The 18,849-nt window shown below is 41.7% G+C and overlaps 1 protein-coding gene across 8 annotated transcripts in view; it reads right to left on the reverse strand.

Annotated features, from left to right (window-relative positions):
* The window catches only part of MTUS2 (microtubule associated scaffold protein 2), a 589,535-nt gene that overhangs the window by 391,023 nt on the left and 179,663 nt on the right, over positions 1–18,849 (reverse strand). For all 8 annotated transcript variants that reach the window (XM_038573372.1, XM_038573369.1, XM_038573370.1 and 5 more), the window contains one exon: positions 4,835–7,313. In XM_038573372.1, coding sequence (XP_038429300.1) covers positions 4,835–7,072 — 2,238 coding nt within the window. In that variant the 5' untranslated portion in view covers positions 7,073–7,313. The remainder of the gene's footprint in view (positions 1–4,834; positions 7,314–18,849) is intronic.

An 18,849-nucleotide genomic window follows, 5' to 3' on the forward strand; every position in this document is an offset into this window, starting at 1 on the left:
ATAGACTGAATTCAGGTCATAGCAAATTACATTTTGTGAAACATTCTATTACTGCTCTCTGATAGAATTTTTAGCATTCCTTGCTTACCCTCTTTACTATCGACCTTTGGTTTTTTTATTATATTTATGTTCCTCTATTTTTTCATTGTAGTTTCTTAAATTCTGGTGCCACTGCTTGTTGCTTCTAGCATGTGCTCTCATAAAGAAATGATTTCTGTCCTACATCTGTCAGATTTTCAGGATTGCAATATGCTGATTTTGGTAATTACTCAGTTCTTTGAAACTGGAGAGTCAAAAACTCATGATGCTGTCGCTCAGAAGTGACCTTAATGATTTCAGTCACTTCAGAGCCTGTCACTTTGCTGGGTGCTTGGTCTCTGATAAGATGTAACAAATTCTTTAAGAAGGTGAAAAGTATGCCTAATTTGTTTATTTTTGATAAGACAAGGGAATCTACAAAAAAAACTTCACACTCATTTCTCTATTGACAAAATACAACAGGTGGCCCTGCACAGTTATGAACACATAGCACTTAACTCCAAATGTTTTTTTCCCCCTCCTTCTCTAATGGAACATTTTTAGAGAAATAATTTTGAAAACAAACTAAAATCCTTGTGATTTCAAACTCCTAAAATTAATCAAGGTACACAAACAAGTTAAATTCTTACAAGATTGCCCCCTTCACATTTTCCCTGTCCTGCTTTCAGTGGGTTGGGCTGGGCAGACACAGGGTAAATGTGGAGGCTTCATTGAGAAGCCACTTATATAGATAGCTACTGAGAGTGGACTTGTGATGGTTAATCTGGACAACCTGGTTAGGGCACGGGATTCAGGTATTTGGTTAAAGATTATTCTAGATGTTTATATTTTAAAGATGAAATCAACATTTAAATCAGTAAACCTTGAATAAAGCAGATTATTCTTTATCATGTGGGTGGGCCTCACCCAATCAGTTGAATGCCTTAATAGAAAAAGACTGACCCCCCTTAAAGAGGGAAATCTGCCAGCAGGTGGCCTTTGGACTTGAACTGCAGTGTCACCTCTTCCCTAGGTCTCCAGCCTGCCGGCCCACTCTGCATACTTTGGACTTTCCAGCCTCCACAATTGGATAGGCCAGTTCCTCCAAGTCTGGATAGATACTCACATAATACATACATATGTACCTGTATTTTGGGAGTAGGAAGGGAGACCAGCCCTGATCATGTTGCAAGTACACTACCTCATCCCTGACTTCTCACCCCTGCTCCCTTCTTCCCACCACCTTATACCAAAAATGAAAAGGGATTCCCCAAGGCTTCAATAGGAAGAAATGCCCCAAAGTCCTCAGGATAGGTGCAAGCAGAAAACGGTCTAAAGAAGTAAGCACATTTTATCTTCCTGGCATGGGCAAGTCCAAGGTGATCTTCAAAGACACTTCAGGAAGCTCTAAATGCCTGTACTGTTCCTGTCAACAGAGAAGGGATGCCCTCTCTCAGAAGAGCCCTTACTCTGACTTATTCTTTTCTACTAATGCTAAGCAGCAGGAATCTATCAATAATGATGAAAGAATCTGAAGCTGGTTTGGGTTTGTACTGTTAAGACTTTCCCATTATTAAAAAGATACAGGACTTCTACAGTGGAAAAATACTTCTGTTGCAACTGGTCAAAAATGTGCTCTTTCCCTGGAGACTGGCTGAATCCATCCTGTAACCAGGCAGGGCACACTGGCAGGGGAGGGGCACTGGAACCTCCCTGCACCAAGCCTGAACACAGGAAGGGGACTCACAGGCTTACATCTAGTTACAGCTCTAGGAGCAAAGGCCAAGGGCCAGCCTATCGATTAAAAGAGGATTATGGCAGGAATTAGCCCAGGACCCATGGGGCTTCTCTGCTCCGTCTGGTAGCCTGTAGATAGGGCCTAGGCCTTGGACACTTCGATTGTGAAGGAAACAGTCCCCAGACAGAGTGGCTGGTGCACAGTGGCACTGTCGCCCCCACCAATGGGGCCTCTCCAAACCTCTCAGAACTACTAACACCACAGAAGCATTCACACTGTCCCATTTCTCTGAGACTCAAGTAGCTGCTAGAGGATTAAGAATAGGAAATACTTGGGGGAAAAGTATACATAAAACTTAGAAATTATTCTGTTTATTTTTAAAAGACAGAGAGAGAGAGAGAGAGTGAGTGAGTACAAACAGGGGGAGCAGCAGAGGGAGAGGGAATCCATAGGCTCAATCCCAGGACTCTCAACTGACTGAACCACCCTGGTGCTCCAAAATTATTCTATATTTTATGGATGGAGCAGAAACAATACAGAAAAGACATACACAAAACCAAAATCAGTAAGGGTCACAGAGAAAGAACTGCAGATGGTAACAAGATGTGTGCCGACATGTCCACATAAAATTTCTCTTGTGAATGCATTATTGCAGAGAAAAATCTAGGGGATCTTTTGGGGGGGTGGGGGAAGGAACCAAATTAATTTATTTGAAGGAATGGTACAAATGAAAGAACTTAGGTGGGCGTGTTGGTACAAGTTATAGAAAAGGTAAAGGTAACTCCAATGTGCTTGGTAACCAGGGGAGTCATCCTAGTGGCTATAGGGAAGCCAGCTGAGGGTTAGCTCTCATCACTGTCTCCCTGGGTGTGCTTGTCAGAGAGATACTCTATCATGCCAGATTTGAGGGCCTAATCTTGCACAAATTGGTTCCTTCTGCAGTGATTCAATGAGAAGAAAGAGAGTCTGGTTATTTAACCAGCTTTGGTCCTAGCAGCCCTGGGGAGGATAAGATGTCTGCCTTTTAAAGGCCTCACAAGGAGCACCCCAGCCTTAGCAAAGAGCCTAAAGAGAGCCTGATCCTTAGCCTTGGAGGTCGTGGTTAAGGTTTTAGAAATTTGAGAAAAACTCACATTAACCAAGCTCAGAGACTGATGTATAAGACCAGAATGGCAACCTGTCCACTGTGTGACATGCCACTGCCTACACAGCCAGACCCTTCATGTCCTTTGGCCAGAACATCCTTTTGCTGCAGGCCCTTATGTGAGAAGCCCACATAAAACAGGACAGCATGCAGCCCTGTATGGCGAAATGAGCCCCTGCCAAAAAGACTGAGTCCCCAGACTCTCCAGTTAGTGTTCTCTCTGCAGAGATGAGAGGTGGGAAGCCTCTCTCCAGCAGGCCCGGAGTCAGAGACAGCGAGGGAGCTGTGTGATCTAGAGCTCACAGACTGCCCCAGGGCAAAACAGATGATCAGCTGCTGGGGCAAGTGAGTGCTAGCCTTGGGCAAGATCTGCTGCTTAGAATAGATTCACCTCTTTTGCTGTGTAAGAGCTGACAACTTCTAGTGTAATAAGTACACTCTGTAAATATGTCAGTATATTCAATCAACCTAAGGTCCAACTTTGGACTTAGGTTTTCTATCTCTCAGAAGCTTCAGTTGCCTTTTGTTTGGAGCCAACATACACGAGTTCTTAATTCTGCTGTCATTCAACATTTACTGACGACGTATTTATGTCAAACACTGTTCTAAACTCTGGGGACCCAGCAGAGAACAACAAAACAAACAAACAAAAAAAAAACAGAAAAAAATTCCCTGTTCTCATGGATTTTACATTCTAGTTGATGCACCAAAAACAGAAAAAGTATATACACCAGATGGAGATAAGCACTAAGAAAAAAATCAACAAGGAAAGGGGTCTCAGAGAAGGTGAGGTGTCTCTCCAATGAAGTGACACTTGAACAGAAATAGAAAATAAAGGTGACAGCCACTGAGATATCTGGAAGAAGAAAATTCTAAACACAAGGAAGTGCAAAGATCCTGAGGCAGAAGAGGGAGAGGAGGTGAGCCAAGGAAGGAGAGGGGGTTGGGGAGGTTAGAGAGACAGACTGAGTCCATTCTAAAAGCTGAGCCTTCCTACATGCTTAAGCTTGTGTTCTGAGTGGCCTGGCTGACCTGAAGGATGTTAGGGAGAGGAGTGATCTGACCTGGCTTTCCTTCCAACTGAACACTTGCCTAGCTGCCATGAGGAGGTTGCTTTGGGAGACAAACCTACTTTCTGAGCTCTGGGAGGACAACTTACCACAGCACCCAGTAATGTAAAGGACAGCCCAGTCACAAAATTGGGAGGACATAGAAGAACATCTCCACACTATCCTTGTTCTGTGGCTTTAACTGAGTTACATAAATCCCTCCAAAGCTGTTTCTTCATCTAGACAATGATAAAAACTATAATCTCAACCTCCAGAAAATCACTACAAGGACTAGTGAAGATAGATAAAGATGAAATGTTATGTTGTGTGGGCTTGAAGCATAGTAGGTGCTCAACTAAATGTCAGTTGTAATTATTATTTTGACTCAAAACAAAGAGCCCATGCCTAACACATTATTTGCTACCCACTGTGTTTTTCCCATGTATGAATATGAATATCTTTCCATAAAGAAAATATTCCCCCTGAGAACATGAAGTCAGACCACTTTGAACAATATATTTATTTTGGACTTACCCTCCTCTCCTCACTGATCTGGTTTATACAAGACTTATGCTCACTTAAACATGGAAGCCAATTTAAGTGCATACTTAATTAACCTCACATGTATTATACTGAGTGGAATTTAAATGAGTCTCCTTAGATGTCAGCTGTACCTCACCACGATCATCACACTCTCTTCATCAAAAATGTCCATTTGTCCACAAGCTCCTCCCTCTAGTTAAGAACATCCATTTCTGTGCCAGTGGATTCATCAAAATCTGCAATTTGCTAAGGGAGGACATTGTGTTCACAGTTCCCAAAGAAAACACCTACAAACTTTACAGTGTTTAACTTAAAGATCATATCACAATGACAATCTCTTACCTCCTGTAAAAACTTTTCACTCATCTGACTGAAATGGTGCCCTGGGGGCTTGATCCCAGACACCATCAACCCAGAACTGAACACTCGTGGCTTTTGCAAGTCCGGCTTGTATTTCTCATAGAGACTGGCAGGCGGCTTTAGCTCACCACTTGCTGCCTTCTCCTCTTTGGGAAGAGGCATGGCACATGTGGGTGGAGCATAAGGAAGCCCCACTGGAAGCAGTGAAGTGTCCACTTGGCCGAGGGCCTGAGGACTCCTCCGGATGTAGGTGATGATCTTGGGCCTCACATGCTTGGGCTTGGGCAGAATGATGGGCTTGGGTTCTGTCCTCTCTTCTACTTTTTCAACCTGGTGGTTCTCCACTCCCTCCTGTGAGGAAGGGGTGTCCTCAGGATGCAGGAAGACAGGCTCAGGGATCCCACTGGGGCAGGTGCTCTTGTCAGGCACTTTCAGGGGGGTGTTCAACAACCATGCACTGTCAGTGGGGGGTGCAGTGGCTGAGGGTGACCTGGCATCTGCACCCAATGCGTCTAGGTCCTGAACACCGCCACTAGGTGGTGGAGGCTGGTGGGTCACATTCACAGTTGTCTCTGGATGGAAGGGTGCCGGGCCACTGAGAAGAGCCCCTGCTCTCCCCAGGGTGCTTTCAGTCTCAGTTGCCTTTTCTAGAATGTTCCTATCTTCTGCGACAGATGTCGTGCTCTCTTTGTGGTCACCTACTTCTGGGCTGCTGCTTTGAGGGCCAAGGGGCTCAGGGACCCCCGGGCTGTTCTCTCCAACAGAAGGGTCTGAACCACAAGCCGCAGCACTGACTACGTTCCCACTGTCCAGTACTCTCTCCTCACTGACATCTGAGGGCCTGCTGTCAGGTAGGTCATAGGGAATAAAAGATACATGCCCATCACCTGACGAAATGCTGCCAGACGCCACTTCATCCAACTTCCTAGCTGTGCTTGCTGAAATGCTGCCAGAGGGCTGCTTATCAGCAGCTGCCAAGGAAGCAGGGCCTTGCGTGGGGGTGGTCTGGAGAGAATCCTCCTCACCCAGGTGGCCTGCTCTCTTGTCTTGCTCACTCCTGCCTCTTCCCACACCAATGGGGTGCACACTGCTGTGTGACAGGCTACGTGCCCCGGTGGCAGCCTCCTGCTGTGCTTTCCCACCTGGATCCTTTCTTTCGAGGGGTAACATGCCACCTTCCTTTGGGCACCCCAGACACTCGGCCTGGATTGCCTTGAACTCCTGCACAGCCCTGGCTTGGACAAATTTCAGCTCCGGCTTGAGCTCTCCCTTCCCCTGACCTAATTGTGCTTCTGGCTTCCTCAGGACCCCCTTCAGTGCTGAGGCTGAATCCAGACCAGGCTCTGGATGGGCAGAATGTGATGTGCTCTCATTGCTCAAGTCTGGGCCCTGTGCCCTCTCCCTCTGGGTCTCTACAGGGGTGGTCTCCTTGGTTGCTGAGGTAGATGGTTTAGGATGACACACGCTCTTTCCTTCTGAGGTACTGTCAGCTGGAGGAGAAGCTGCTCCTCGAGAGGGGGCTGTCAACATCTTCTGTGGCCCCTCCCTGCCACTGGGCTCAGGACGCAGGGCTTCAGGGGAGTCCAGTGGCGCAGGCTGCAGACGCTGCCAGGTCAGGCTCCCACCAAGGCTTCCACCGTGCTCCTTCATGGGAACATCTGCTACAACGGCAGAGCTGCTCGCTCTTTCCAAAGAATGCCTTCGCAATTCCTCATTGTCAAGGGTCTTTGCCAACTTATCCTTAGGAGCATGCCGGGGAAGTTCAGCATCCCTTTTAGCCAAAACCTCTGGACTGGCCTCAGCCATAACATTCCTCCAAGTTGACAGACTTGGTCCCTGAACACTGCGAGGGGTCTGGAGGATATCTGTGCCTCTCTCCGTTGTGTGCTCGTCATGTAGTCCTCCGTGGACGGTCAGGGAAAATTTAAAATCTTTCAGACTGGTAGGGCCAGCCTGCGATCCTTTCCCAAAGCCCTGAAATTGGTGAAATTCCTTATTGAAATGGGTACTATTCTCTGGCTCGCTTGAATTTGCATTTCCAATTTCATCTGTCAGGTCACGTGTCTCGGACTCATCATGAGAGGAACTGACCTCCAACATGATTTGATTGGCATTTGTATCCCCCAGACTTAGGATACTCTCATTATTATTTTTCACTCCATTTCTGTTGTCCCGCAACTGAGCGTAACATGATTTCTTCGGAGCCACTGGGACACTCATTTTCAACCCTTCAGTGGGGGCTGCTGGCCATGCAGTCCTACCTAATGGAAAGAAGTTTCCTTCAAGGCTATTTGATTAATGGGAAATTCTCAAGCTGCTTCTTGCCCCCTGACAATGTCACATTGCAATACCACTTTAATCATTTTCAGAGCAGTCTTAAAACCAAGCATTGTCTTGACATACAGCAGGATGACTTATCTGTTAGGTTCCTGCTGAATGAGAGCCAATTAGTCCATAAGACCTAGAGAAAAATAAAAATAAAATCATGTTATTGGCACTGACAAATAGAGGTTCTCAGGAGAAAAAAGCATGGAAAATACAGATTTATTCATAATTTTCATATTATTATTTCATTCACTCAGTCCATAAATTTCTCCGAAACCTTTCTGATAGTGTGCCTGCTGGCCAACTATGGAGAAATTAAAACATAAAATGATTAATGTTAGAAATGGATTATAAAACATATTAAATCTTAAATTCAAATTTAAAATATCCACAGGTTCATACTTATACTGATATAAAAGGCTGGAGGAGAAGGAAAAGTTCTTCTTCACAGAATAATACCAACTAACATAAGAAAAATCATACCGTTAGAAAAAAAGTCACCATTTTGTAATCACCAAAGTAATAATTATCTTGCAACCAATGGCTGTGAAAAACATCAGGTGAATGATTGTTGGGGAACAGGATATTCACAGAATCCTAAGGTACCATTCTCCAGATTATTTATTATTTTTCAGAGAGAAAGAGAGAGAGAAAGCAGGTGCACATGAGCTGGGAGTGGGGGACGGGTAGAGGGAGAGGGAGAAAGAGAATCTTGAGCAGGCTCCATGTTCAGCAGGCAGCCTGATGCAGGGCTCAATCTCACAACCCTGAAATCATGACCTGAGCCGAAATCAAGAGCTGGATGCTCAACCAACTGAGCCAGCCAGGCACCCCAAGATAACTTTATTATAAAAGGAAAATTTTACTTTTACTATGAAGAAATCTGGTAGATATCACCTTAACCAAGTGATCAATTTTTAAAACCAATAACAGAAGCTGATACCATGTGCTCCTGATGTTAGGTAGTTCTCAGTGCTTACATCACCTATGTAGTATTTTTGCTATAAATGTTCAACCTGAATTTAATCATGAGGAAGTAACCAAGCAAATTTAAACTGATGGACATTTTACAAAATAACTGGCCTATACCCCCAAAATGCCAGTGTATAATCTGTATACAATGCATGCTCCTTGACTGGATCTTAGATTGAAAAAAAAAAAAAAAAAAAAAAGCTAGCGGCACCTGGGTGGCTCAGTCAGTTAAGCATAGAATTCTTGATTTTGGCTCAGGTCATGATCTCAGGCGTGGTGAGATCAAGCCCTGCCTCAAGTTCCACGTAGAATCTGCTTACAATTTTCTCTCTTCCTCTCCCTCCCTCTCTCTCTCAAAAAAAAAAAAAAAAAAAAAAAAGTTAGCAAAGGACATTATTGGAACAATTAAGGATTCAATACAGATTGTATATTAGGTCAAGGTATTTTATCCATGTTAACTTTCTTAGTATTGTGAATATATCCGAGATATGCTTTGCTCTTGGAAGATATGTGCTTTTAAACATGACATGCTTTAGACATGGCATGTGCTAACTTATTCTCCAATGGTTCAACAAAGAGAAGTGTGTGTGGTGTGTGTGTGTGTGTGTGTGTGTGTATGAGAGAAAGAGAAAATGGAACTATACCAAAGGATAATAATTGGCAAATTTAGGTGACCCACTCTACAACACCTAGAACTATTCTATAGTTTTGAACACTTTCAAAATAAGAAGTTGGAGGAAATCATATCCCAGCCTTCAGGGCCTGCATGATCCAGCCCCTACACACCTTTCCAGCCTCACCTCCTACTACTTATCCTCTTACTCTCCAGACTGCAGGCACACTGTCCTCATCCTTCACATTACTGGTCACCTCCTTCCCTGCTTTGGGGCCTTTATACTCTTCCATCTGCACAGAATGTGGACTCTTCTCCCGACATGATCATACAAATTCAGACTCATAATACAGGACTGTATGATTAAACAATACATATAAATATGTTAACAAACTGTGCTAACTGCACCCACGTGAGGTGCATTTTCCCAGAGTGAGGCATGCAATTTTCATGTGCTTCACATCTGTTACTATAAAAAATTAAGACTGATGACCTTAGAAGTAAATGGTATTTTATCTTAGAAAAAATCCATTAATTAACTTCTAGGTCCAAAAGGAGTTTAAAGATTTTATAGGCTTGTAGTCTCTATGATGCTTAATAGTCTTCCAAGTATTGCTCCTACTGCTAGAGTAGGAGTATCTACACAGTATCTCCCTGTGTCAGGAGATCCATCAACTTTCTTGGCAACCCAACAGCCCTCCATGCAGGGCTACCACCAAACTAGCCCAGAGTGGAGATTTGCCTCTCTAGAGCAGTGCATTACAATCCTTCTTCCACCAGAAACAACCCTTCAGGTATCTGTAAAGAGCTACTATACTCCCTTCCTCCTCCAAACCTATTTTCCTTGTTAAAGAACTCATATTCTCCCAACTGTTGGAGTATGTTTAGAAAACTCCCACCATCTAAATCCATGCCCTGGGGAACCTGAAGTCTCTCCTAAACAGGCTACTCACAGGTGCACACAATACTCCAGCTTTAGGTGCATCATCCAGGGTCCTGTGAAACCAAGACCTCCATTCACTTAGTTACACCTCTAACTACATGATCTAAGAATGTCCTTTCCATGGCCGCACAAATCATCCTGTTAATTCTTTATCAGTTGAAATGCCAAAGTACTATAGGAGTCACTGCTAATCTAGAGGGATTCAATCCTAAAAATCTATAGCTGGTTTTTAGCATCCATGGGTAGGACCATAAAAACCTACCTCTGGAACTTCATCTTTTTGGTCTAGGTCCATTGTTCTATCCTATTTAAAACTTTTTGGGCCCATTCTTAATTTTTCATACAAAATATTTGCATTCCATTCTGTTTTCATACCATCTCCAAAGAGGTAAGTGTGCCTTCCTTATTATCATTCATTTCACTGATACCAATGTCAGCAAAACAGGTCAGGGGACAAAGCAGCAGCACCTGGCACCAGGAAGAAGTCTCTCCACAATGGTCCTCACTTGCTCCTCAGCATTCCATGAGCACACTCACACATGCAACCCTCTACCCACTGGGCCCTGTAGTTACATGTTCCCACGTCATCCACGAGAATGTTCTAAGAGGAGAAACTCTTGTCAATCATGTTGCTGAAATAATTATAATATTACCTTCCCTCAAACAGAGAAAAGAGAGTAAATTAAAGTGAAGAAATCTGCCTCAGCCTGTTCTACACAGTACCTAATGTTCTTCTAAGGACTGCTGTTTATTTTTCTCAGTATTCATAACTCAACAATTACCAATGATTTTTAAAATCCAACATGGGATCAGCATCAGACTCACTAGCATGTAGTTTGAGCACTACATCGTCCCTTTGCCAACAAACAAAATGTCTTTGCCCATCTTTGTTAATCAGGCATGGCTTTAGCTCTCCCCAGCTCACAGTCTCTGATGATGGGTTTGACCATCTCATCTAGAACTCTTTCAGTTGAATGCATATACATTTCTGAATCATTAAGTGGACTGATAACATCTCTGTGCTCATATGCAATCTCTTCATCCATTTGCCACTTCAATTTCCTGTTAGCATGTTTGTTCTGTCAGTAAAGCATGAAAGGCATTCTCAGAGAAACTCAGGAGATCCACCATCTCTGCACCAACCACTAACACAATCATGAGCGAACCTGGCTAACTGACAAAATTCTCAGCTTGACATCCAAAGGCTGATGAATGCTAGGCCCATTTATGCTTCCAGATTTAATCCTCCTTACTCTTCTACTTAAAATTGTACACCTACCCAACAACTCCACCTTCTGAGCTCAAAGGCCATCTGCTCTGTGAAGACTTTCCTAAATTCTCTCTCCCTTCCCCCTACCAAAAAGGTGAAGAGGCTAGATACTGTCTTTCCTTGCCCTGAATCCCCAGATATTTCCTTTTAACACTATCAAACTATGCTTTTTAATTTTTTTTAGTATTTTATTTATTTATTCATAAGAGACACAGAAAGAGAAAGAGGCAGAGATACAGGCAAAGGGAGAAGCAGGCTCCATGCAGGGAGCCCAACGTGGGACTCGATCCCGGGTCTACAGAATCACACCCTGGGCTGAAGGCAGGTGCTAAACCACTGAGCCACCCAGGTTGCCCAAACTATGCTTTTGTACATCCTATTTTATTATAGTTAAGTATGCCTTTTTATTACAGTTACATGTGTCTTATTTTTATTATGGTCACATATGTTGGTCTAATTTCTTTATTAAACTATCAGCTAACAGCTCAGACACTTCTGTTTCCCAGGCAGTGCCTGGGACAGGACTTTGCACACTAATAGTAGACCCTTGGAATGAAGCAATCTATTCTCAACTGGTGCTCAAAATGGCAAGTCACTTTCAGGACAGCACAGGCTCTATTTTTTTTTCTTTTCAGTCTTTTAAGATGGAGATTCTAAAGCCACCCTTCCCAGCTGAGTAACTGATTAGGCGCCTTCACTACAGGAGGGTTCTACCAGAATGTTCAAGGGAGAGTATGTAGAAAAATACATTCTCATCATCACTATTTGGTTTATATTTGCTATAATATTTAATTTGAAAATAAATAAAATGCATGGGATTTTCATGTTATTAAAAAGGGGGCTGGGTTTTAAGATTGCAAAACAGTGTTGTACAGCCTTCTTTAGCTGCCAGGTCTTCTGTGGAATGCTTTATCAGTGTGTGAATTTTCATATAAATGTTCAAGCACTATGCCTTTGAATATAAATGCAATTCCATCCAACTTAATAAAATGTATCTGCCAAAGAAGCTCCAGCTGCAACTCCTACCATGCGATAAATTATCCTTCAGAAACTTTAGGATACAGAGAACTGTATAAGTTATGAGCCCAATATTTAACAGTAAATACAACAAAGCAGAAAAGTCAAAATGCCAAATTTCAAATTTCAGTTGACATTTTTATGGACCATATATTTAGGTCTATAATATTTCACTACATTTAATAGGCTAATTTTATACGACATCACTTGCAAATAGTTACATACAAGTCGATGTACTCATCTGCTTTAGAAAGGTCCATGGTAATCATACCTCTGTATTTTCTGCAATTGTAATTACTTAATAATAGCCAGGTTCTTGGTCCTATCATAACGCTATGTTTATTCTCAACAGGCACAAGTATAGGTATCCTAAAACTTAATGCACAAGAGATCAAATGTGTTATAAGTTGTTTCACTACAAAATGGTTAAAAGTTGAATTCTGGTTGAGGAATGGTAAATACGTGTTCAGGGATGCTGTAGCTATCTGTGGTGCTGAATTTGGCAAAAGTATGCAAAATCATGTAAAAATATAACAACTCTCCGGAGCCTGCTTTACTCTCCTTATCTACGTACATGACTTGAGTAGTACATCACATATTATTCTAATATATAAACAAGATTGTGCTCAGAAAGAATATATGTGTGTTTTTCTCAACAATAGAGACTATTTTATTTTTACTTCAATAAAAAGAGCAAAGAAGAATATACATATAAATAAAATGCTGATATATGCCCTATTACAGAGAGCCAAGAAAAGGAGCAACTTCACTTTTCATAGGTTACATCAATCTTACATTTAAGCAAAATATTAAATTGATACCTAAAGTTTCTCCAATAAAATGCTGCATGTTTCTCTACAATAAACCTTATTTGCATCTACCAACAAAAAGTATTTGTTTTCTCCTTTGAAAAATGAATCCTTCCCCTCCAGCACAGAATTTTACCCAGAAAATATAGGGTGTTAATTTCTTACCTATTATGCTTAATAATTATTTTGCTTTGTTTTTGTCCTGCATGATTTTTTTTCCAAAATGGAAATACTTACATTGCCAATTATAAAAAAAAAAAAAATGGATCTCATACTTAAAAAGGGGTCAAACATACCAAAGTCCCTTACTCTCACCCTAAGAACTGAGTTTGGCATTTAGAACCCTAGATTTTTTTTATATATATACTCAGAGAATGAGTATAACTCCAATTTTTCCACTTTGCATGTCATGGACATCTCCACACATAAATACATGGATTAATATTCTTTATAATTTTTTAAAATGGTCACTTTTGCAATAATTTACCCACCAATCTCGCTATCATTTAGATTTTAAGTCATTTTCAGTTTTTGCCTTTTAAAATAATTTTTCATGGAAAATTGCTGAATGGTTATCTTTATTGAACCCCTTATTTTCTTAGGATTTATTCCTAAAAACAGAACTACCGTGTAAACAGGTATGCATATGTGTACTTTAATACACAACTCTGAGAGGTTTTATTTTGTTTCCTATGCCTAGACTATATGCTAGGGTCTGGCACATATTGGATGTCCTGTAATTAAATGAATACATATTGCTCTCAAGGAAAAAAAGTCTCAGTCTTCATTCTATCCCTCTCCCTATTTCTTGCTCCATCTCCTCTCTCTCAAAACTTTGTAACTACCATGACCCAACCATTTATCATTCAAATGGGGACACTTTTTTCTTGCTTAGGATTTTTCCCAATTTTTAAATTAAAGTATAATTTATATACAGTAAAATTCACTCCTCTTACAAAGTTCTGCAATTTTGGCACATGTATACCATCCTGTGACCACCACCAGCACAATCAAAACACAGAAGATGCATGAGCTCCAAAAATCCCCAAAGCCCTTTTGTACATCAATCATTCCCTGCCTGATCCCCAGTCCCTGGCAACCAATGATCTGGTTCCTGTTCCTATGATTTCGCCTTTTCCAGAATGTTATTTAAATGTAACTAACAAAAAAAAAATGTAACTAACACAGTGTGCAGACTTCTTTCAGCACCATGCATCTGAGACTCATCATGGTGTTGCGTGTCTCAGTAGTCTGTTCTTTTTTATGGCTAAATAAGTTTCCAGGCTATGTACCACAGTTTACCCATTCTCATGCTGAGGGACATCTGGGCTATTTCCAAGTTTTGGCAACTACAAATGAAGATATGAGAACATTCACATACAAGTGTTTGTATGAAACTGGAGTACTTGGTGGGGGGGGGGGTTCAAAAATGCTAAATCAGCAGAATACCATCACACCAACTATTAACTGGACACACAGTCACCCTGTTTAGAACTGACTTCTCACCACCCAAGATTACCTGATCCCTATGTTTATCTACCTGCTTATTACTTGCCTCCTCTCATCCTATATAAGCTTTGGGAGAGCAAGCATCTCCTCCTCTGTTCTCCACTCTATGTTCACTCAACACTAGGAATTCATTTTCAACACCTGAATAACATTTACTGTTACCAGGCGCTGTTCTCAGCACTTTGCTGCCTTTAATTCATAACAACCCTCCAGCTAGATATCACCACCTTGTTTTATCAAAGAAGAAAAGGAGGCAGAAAGAAGTGAAATAACTTCTAAGAGTAAATGGAAGACTTGGAATCTGAAGCCCCAGCTATCATGCCACTCTTCCATGGAATCATCATTTTTTTAAATTGAAAGGCTAAAAAAAGTCTTGTTATTTTACTACTTTACCTTTGGTAAGGTTGCATTTCATATGCCATTTGCACTTATTCTCTCATATCTCATATTTGAGATATCTACATATCTCTGGAGTGAAGTTATTGTTATTTTTTCAAGCCGGCTCCACACCCAATGTGGAGCCCAACATGGGGCCTGAATTCATGACCCTGAGATCAAGACCTGAGCTGACTGACAAGAGTCCAAGCTTCACAGACTGAATCACCCAGACACCCTATTTTTAATGGCAAACATGAGAGACAAGCTATTTCCAGAACTCAGATTTTATCAAGAGAGAATGAGATATTTGTGTTTAAGGACCTGTCCCAGGGAACGGGGGCCAGACAGAAGACCTCTAGACTACCAATGGCCTCACAATGTCCATTCCCAGCCACCCCAAGCTTTCCCTTTCATAATTATTAGTGCCATCATCTATCTCATCACCAAAGCTAGAAACCTAAAAGCTTCCTTGGTCCTTTCCTTTGACTCACACCCTATCCATCAGCGAGGGCTATCAGATGGACTTCCCAAAGCCATCACCAGCCCATCCACTTTTCTCCCTCTCTGCTACCACATCATCTCCCACATAAGCCACTTACAAATCTCCTATCAGATCTCCTGGCTTCCAATCTTGCTTCTCTAATGAGCCGTTTCCCCTTCACAAAGCATCCAGAGTGACGTGTTGGCATATGAATAGTCATTTCACTGCCACAAACCCTCCCATGACCTCCTCACTTAGACCTGTGTAGCCCTGAGAAACCTCTCCCAGCCCCCAAACTCCTCCCCTGGCAGCCTGTCCACAGGCTCTGCATTGCTCTTCACTGCTTGCACACTCCATTCCTGGCTCTCCACATGGCTGGACCCTTCTTACATATCTGGTTGGTCTTAAATGAGCCCTGACCAGACAGGCTTTCTTTGAGGTTCATCCTCTGCCCCCAGCCATAGTCCTTGATTCTTCCACAGCCTTTATTAGTTATTCTCTGTGTTCATTTGTTCATTGTCTTCCTCTCCCAATGGGACATAAGCTCTATGAGACTAAGGACCATATCTGCCCTACTAGCCACTAATCTCCATTGACCATGACAGTGTCAACACACTGTAGGCATTCAATAAGTACCGTTGAGTTAATTAATATATGGTGGCTAAATGGAATTCTTCCCAACATACTTAGCTCTCTGGGTAATGCCTTGTTGAGCATATATCCATCACAGAATATCGCTAAGTATTCAAGATGGAAAGAAATAGAGACATTAATTAGTTCAAGCCTCTCATTTTACATGAGGAAGCTGCAATCCAGAGAGACGTGGTCCAAGTCCACCAGCAGAGAGCTGTCACAGCATAGGGGCCTGGCTCCCCATGGCCAGACTAGCACTCAGCCACCTTCTACAGCCTCCCAGAAACAGCCTCTCACATTAGGAAGGTGAGAGAAGAAAGGTAATGTGGACACAGGATTCAAAGGGCTCTGAGACACAGCCAACTGACTGAACATCAACTGATTTAAAAAAAAAAAAGAGAATAAACAATAGAAAATAAAAGATAAGTAAAAGAAAGGTCCTAATCCTCAAAGAAACTGCCATCTCCTGAGGGAAAGGAGATATACTGTATACACAGCTAATAACTGTAGTAATAAAAGCAAGGCAGGGTGCAATAAAATATGCTGTTAAAAACAAATTCTAATCACCACATAACAGCAAGAAGGAAATTATAATGAGGGGCTGGGAAAATTAGATCTTTGCCCCTTGTTGCAATTTATGAATGTGTCCATGTATGTTGTGTGTGTGTGTGTGTGTGTGTGTATGTGTGTCCATGTGTAGACAGTCTGACAAAGACTCCAGCCGGCCACTAGACACTCACATGCACCAGAAATTGTTGCAGCATTCAAGGCCTGGTTTAGGATTTGTAGGTGTTGCTGGGGTCACATGTTCCCCCCCCCATTTTTCCCCAATGACCCAGTTCCTTACCATGTCTTTACCTGTTTTCCCCCCAGTGGTGAAAGGCTAAGAAAAAGAAGCCTCTTAGCAATTGCGCTACTAAATATTTATCCGAAAGATACAAACATAGTGATTTGAAAGGACACTGCATCCCAATGTTTATAGCAACAATGTTCACAATAGCCCTTCCACTATGGAAAGAGCCCAAATGTCCATCAATAGATAAATGGAAAAAGAAGATGAGGTCTATATATAAAATGGAATATTACTCAGCCATCAAAAAAATGAAATCTTGACATTTGCAACAACATAGACGGAACTACAGGGTATTATGCTAAGTGACATAAGTCAATCAGAGAAAGACAATTATCATATGATTTCACTCATATGTAGAATTTAAGAAACAAAACAAAGGATCATAGGGGAGGGGAGGGAAAAATAAAATAAGATGAAATCAAAGAGGGAGACAAACCATAAGAGACTCTTAACCAGAGGAAACAAACTGAGGGTTGCTAGAGGGGTCAGGGTGGGAGGATGGGGTAACTGGGTTATGGGCATTAAGGACAGCACATGATGTAATGAACACTGGGTGTTATATGCAACTGATGAATCACTGAACTCTACCTCTGAAACTAGTAATACACTATATGTCAATTAATTGAATTTAGATAAAATAAAAGAATTCCAAGTCTAAAAAAAAAAAGGTAGGAAAAAACGCTTCTATGAAATTCAAAACTGCTTGTTCCAAAAAGGATTTTGTGGGGAAAAGGGACAAACAGCTGAAATGAGGCATGGGGATTATCGATGGATCTCATATCTACTTACCAGAAAAACTGGGACTTATCTGTTCTGGTGAAAGAAGAAAATGTTGTCATTTAGTTTAAAAGACTGACAATTTCAAAAGGTAGGAAGAGCAACTGAATCTGTCAAGAGTTGGTGATAAATTCTCTGCCATTCTTTGAGGCCACTGAGAAAAACTGATATATTGAAGACTAATATTCTATCTACAAAATACTAAACAAGATCCAAACTCTTCCAACATTATTACGTGCTTGTATTTATTAATAGGAGACTAAAAAGAGAGACACGGACATTAAATCTAGATGAAATAAAATACTTTTTGATTTAAGAAAATGGAATGTATTTACATATGGGCATTTCCACTGGCATCACAAGGGCCCAGTCAGCCTTGTTGGAGGGGTATTTTAAAAACTGAGTTCAACTGTATGCTTGCAAGGCATGTGCTTTCTCCTTCTCCAGTGGCTATGTGGCCTTTTAACTCACACCTGGTTGATTCACTGCCTATGCCACCTGTCTGGCACCTGAGGACCTACTCTTAGAGCATCTTTTCTTATTTACCTGCCCAAATACTGATGCAACACTGGGATATTCCTCATGTATTTCGTGCTCCATTTCTAACCAAATACCTTACGTGTGAATATTCTTGACAAACCCACTTCCTCCTTTCTTTCCTACCACTAGTCTTATGGCTTCTATAATGTGGATGATGGGCCAAGCAGTTACAGAAGAATCCTTAAATCTACCTGAGCAGGTACACTGGAGGCTGACTCATGTAGGGAGGTTCGGAGGGTCTGACTTCACTCAAGCTGAGAAGGCAGTACAAAAACTTCCTCAAACTCCTCTGTTAGGCTCCACTCAACCCAGCTTCTCCAAATGAGTTTATTTCAACACAGTAAGCACACTTGAGCTGTACATCCTTGACTCTCTTCTGTTCTGTGTGTGTTTAGGCCCTGAGAATGGACGTCAGCATTCATGATGGGTATGGCACATGACCCTCATTTATCTGCAGGACTACAGGCTGTAAACCTTGGATTGTCTGCTATCTGAAAGGAAGCAGGAATTCTTTCTACCATCATCAGGGATAAAGTGAGACTCACCTCCAACTCAAAACCCTGTACCAGGTCACTAAAAATGGACTCTTTCAAATTGTTTTCTTTCTGGAATGTGATTTTTTCTTTCATCAGAAGCACATAACCTATCTTCTGTCATATAAACTAGTTAGCTAGAATGATGAAGCTAAAAATTTAACACCCTGGTGCAGCCCAAGCAAAAAAAAGTTTGCAAACAACCAGAAAGCAAATAAATCAACTGTATGGTGACTGCAAAAGCCTCCAACTGAACAAGAAGGTATATTTACTTTCATGCCCAGGGCTTTTTGTTTGATGTCTCTGCATTTTCATTAATTATACTATGTTAATGAGCAAGGCAT

The sequence above is a fragment of the Canis lupus genome, chromosome 25 (assembly GCF_011100685.1).
Source record: "Canis lupus familiaris isolate Mischka breed German Shepherd chromosome 25, alternate assembly UU_Cfam_GSD_1.0, whole genome shotgun sequence".
NCBI classification, from domain to species: domain Eukaryota; kingdom Metazoa; phylum Chordata; class Mammalia; order Carnivora; family Canidae; genus Canis; species Canis lupus.